A 3,484-nucleotide genomic window follows, 5' to 3' on the forward strand; every position below is an offset into this window, starting at 1 on the left:
TTCCTTTTCTTTATGGCGGTCATTTTTGACCGGGAATACCATGGGTGTTTCAAAGTTGACTAAATCATCCAAAATTCAATGAAAGTGGTGATCAGCAATTGTATATGTTCAAAGGTCTACTGTGAAGGATATAATAAAGCCTTAATGCAATCGAATGTAAAACAAAAAAGTTAAGATTGATGAAAGTAGTAAATCGGTCAGATTTGACCCGAAGACAACAGGAGGGTTAACACATTTGAAACCTTTCTTTATCTTATTGTTCGCACCAAGTTCTTAAACGAGTTGGCTTTTAATTATGTTGTCTTCTGGGTTCTCCAGAAACCTGCATGCATATAAACAATATACACATGTTTTTTTTAGTTACGTCCAACTTTAGTTACGTCCAACTTGATGTGCAAAAACATGCTTTTATTTTGAAAACAACGTCCAACTTCCGGTGTTTTAATGGATAACTGTTGCGCTTGACTCACGTCAGAGAAAGCTACTCTGAAGCGGATACACAAAGGGAGAGAAAGGACCTGCAGCGATGGGAATCAAACTGTACTACACCACTGTTACTGCCTCACGGACGGTGAGTGTTGTGGCCTTTATTCACCGGATTTACCGACATATCGGTGTTTTATATCTCCGGTTGCAGCAGTTAAACGGAGCTCAGTCCGACAGACACACCCAGCACCCTATCAGCTTCCTCCTGACACACACAGAGGGCCTCTGCTGCTCTGCGCACATTTACACCTTTATTCTAACGTGAGCTATAACAGGTTGCAAGCTTAAGGAAGATTAAAGTCATCATTTGTAAAAGTAATGAAAGAAAATATAAATGACTTGGACCCGGATGCATGATTCCACCTCCTTTATGCTGGTTATATTGGTGTTTAACCATTTGGCTTGTTTTTGCAGAAGTGTGTACTGAAAATATATTGTCAATATGACTTAATTCAAACATTTAAAAATAACAGGGTCATTTTGGCACATCAGGTTTATCACATCGACCATATGCATCCGTTTGTTGTATTGAGGACTCTACGCCAAACTTAATGCAAAAAACGGTCACTTTAAGGTTACATTGGTTATAGAACATATACATTGTAATGATAAGGCTTTTGCAAATAATATGCATGTATTGTTAAGCAATACAGTTAATCCATTAAACAGAATTTGATTTAAATTAATTTTATATTTTGTAAGTGACACAACTGCCACTCAATCTTCTGTTGCAGTTACTAAGCAAGCATGAGGAAACTACTAATACACACATCTGTAAAGTTACCTAATTAAGAGTTTTCTAAAGTTTTTTATGTAAGCCGAATTGACAATTAGACTCTTTAATCCAGGGAAATTCAGATGTTTCTATTCTCTGTTGTATATGTTAGTTGATAAGCAGGATACTCTTAAATATATCAACTTGGCAATGAAGTGTTGAAGGATGTTTCGCTAGACATCAGGAAGACTCGATTGAAACAGGTTGACATCCGGACTGTCTGCAGACATTTCAAACTAGCCTTGTAAAACACAAAATCCCTTTTTAAGAATTATGTTTGTAGCGCTTGGAAAACACTGTATATTAACACACCAATGGGATTAACATCTGGTTCCCATTAGATGTGAGGAATTCAAGTAGTGAAATAGTTTTGTGACATGCACTTATTTTATGTAGTGATGGTTACTATACCACATTGAATAACTTCAGATGTACTTTATTTCAAATGTAATTCCTCTTTGATGTTCAGTTTTGGTTCTTCACAGAATCCAGAGAAGCTTTACTGCTGAATCTGTAAAACCAATTCCTCTTTTTCAACTCAAGGAAATGACATTACACAAACTGTGTGTGGCTAGCTAAATGCCAGCTGGTTTATGTTTCCCGTTAATGTTGTGGTAAGGTGTGGTCACTTTTTACGAAACCCCCTCCCAACTTCCTCTGTCGCCCTCAAAGACTGCAGCCGAGCGTTCACATGTTCTATTAATCATCAACAGGGAGCCAGATAAAGCCTCTGCTGTTCATGGGATGGTTACAGAAAAATAATAGTCACAGCACTCTGCCTTGAATGAAAATGAAATGAAATGACTCTGCCCTTGACGAATAATCATTTCACAAGGTTTATTAAATCAGCTCTCTGATAGCCATTAGTGTTTGACTCAGTTTATAGAGGTTATCTCAATAAAAGCATGATTTGATTTTTGATTGCAAATATTGTAATATTGTTGCGTAATTTGCTTGTTAAAAATGTAATTACTAATACGGGGGGAAAAAAGATGTATCATGAATGCATCAATGGTGGTAAAGGTGACGGTGTGATGGGATGCAACTTTAACTATCAGATACTATATTGAGTAACATCATTTAATACTTAAGTCAAAGTCAACTTTATTGTCAATCTTTCAGTTTGTGTGTACAGACAGAGATCGAAATACCGTTACCTACAATCCCGAATACAAAAACAAATATATATAAACATATGTATACAATATACCTATATATACACACAATCAAAAGACACATTTATACATATGCACACATTAAGACCTAAATAAAAGCACAACAATCAATATATACAAAATAACAGTCACTATCTTTGAGAAGTTACTTAACACCCATGAATAGAAAGAAACAATAGCCATAATGAATGCTGTCTCATAATTGGATGGCCTGTTTTTACAGAGTTTAAGAAGCACTACAATATACAGATAACAGCCTCAGGATTTTAATCTTTGGACTCCTTCCTGGTACCGAGTACATTTCTGAAGTGTTGTTGTTGTGCAGGTGAAGTCTCAGCAGGCAGAGGTGATGCGGATCCTGGAGAGTAAAAGCATTCAGTACGAGCTCATCGACATCTCTGTGGGGGGGGAGCTCCGCGACGAGATGAGAAGCAAAGCAGGAAACCCCTCCGCCGTCCCCCCCCAGCTCTTCAACGAAGACCAGTACTGTGGGGTGAGGACGGCACACACACCTGCCTGGTTATTTTATATCTATTTCCCCTTAAAGGTCACCTATTGTGCAAAATCCACTTTGTCATGTCTTGTATACATCAACATGTGTCCCCTCTTCTTCATTTCTCTTCTACATCAACATGTTTCCCCTCTTCTTCATGTCTCTTCTACATCAACATGTGTCCCCTCTTCTTCATTTCTATTCTACATCAACATGTGTCCCCTCTTCTTCATGTCTCTTCTACATCAACATGTGTCCCCTCTTCTTCATTTCAATTCTACATCAACATGTTTCCCCTCTTCTTCATGTCTCTTCTACATCAACATGTGTCCCCTCTTCTTCATGTCTCTTCTACATCAACATGTGTCCCCTCTTCTTCATGTCTCTTCTACATCAACATGTGTCCCCTCTTCTTCATGTCTCTTCTACATCAACATGTGTCCCCTCTTCTTCATGTCTCTTCTACATCAACATGTGTCCCCTCTTCTTCATGTCTCTTCTACATCAACATGTGTCCCCTCTTCTTCATGTCTCTTCTACATCAACATGTGTCCC

General features: G+C 38.0%; 1 protein-coding gene across 1 annotated transcript; it reads left to right on the plus strand.

Annotated features, from left to right (window-relative positions):
* Positions 1–448: 448 nt before the first annotated feature.
* On the plus strand, positions 449–2,938 carry sh3bgrl3 (SH3 domain binding glutamate-rich protein like 3; the record flags this gene model as incomplete). Its single annotated transcript, XM_010771896.1, has 2 exons — positions 449–571; positions 2,762–2,938. Coding segments are annotated over exons 1-2 (222 nt in total), but the record flags the coding sequence as incomplete, so codon positions are not given.
* Between the last annotated feature and the right edge of the window lie 546 nt (positions 2,939–3,484).

This window comes from Notothenia coriiceps, unplaced genomic scaffold, assembly GCF_000735185.1.
Source record: "Notothenia coriiceps isolate Sejong01 unplaced genomic scaffold, NC01 NC01_scaffold00010641, whole genome shotgun sequence".
Classification (NCBI taxonomy): domain Eukaryota; kingdom Metazoa; phylum Chordata; class Actinopteri; order Perciformes; family Nototheniidae; genus Notothenia; species Notothenia coriiceps.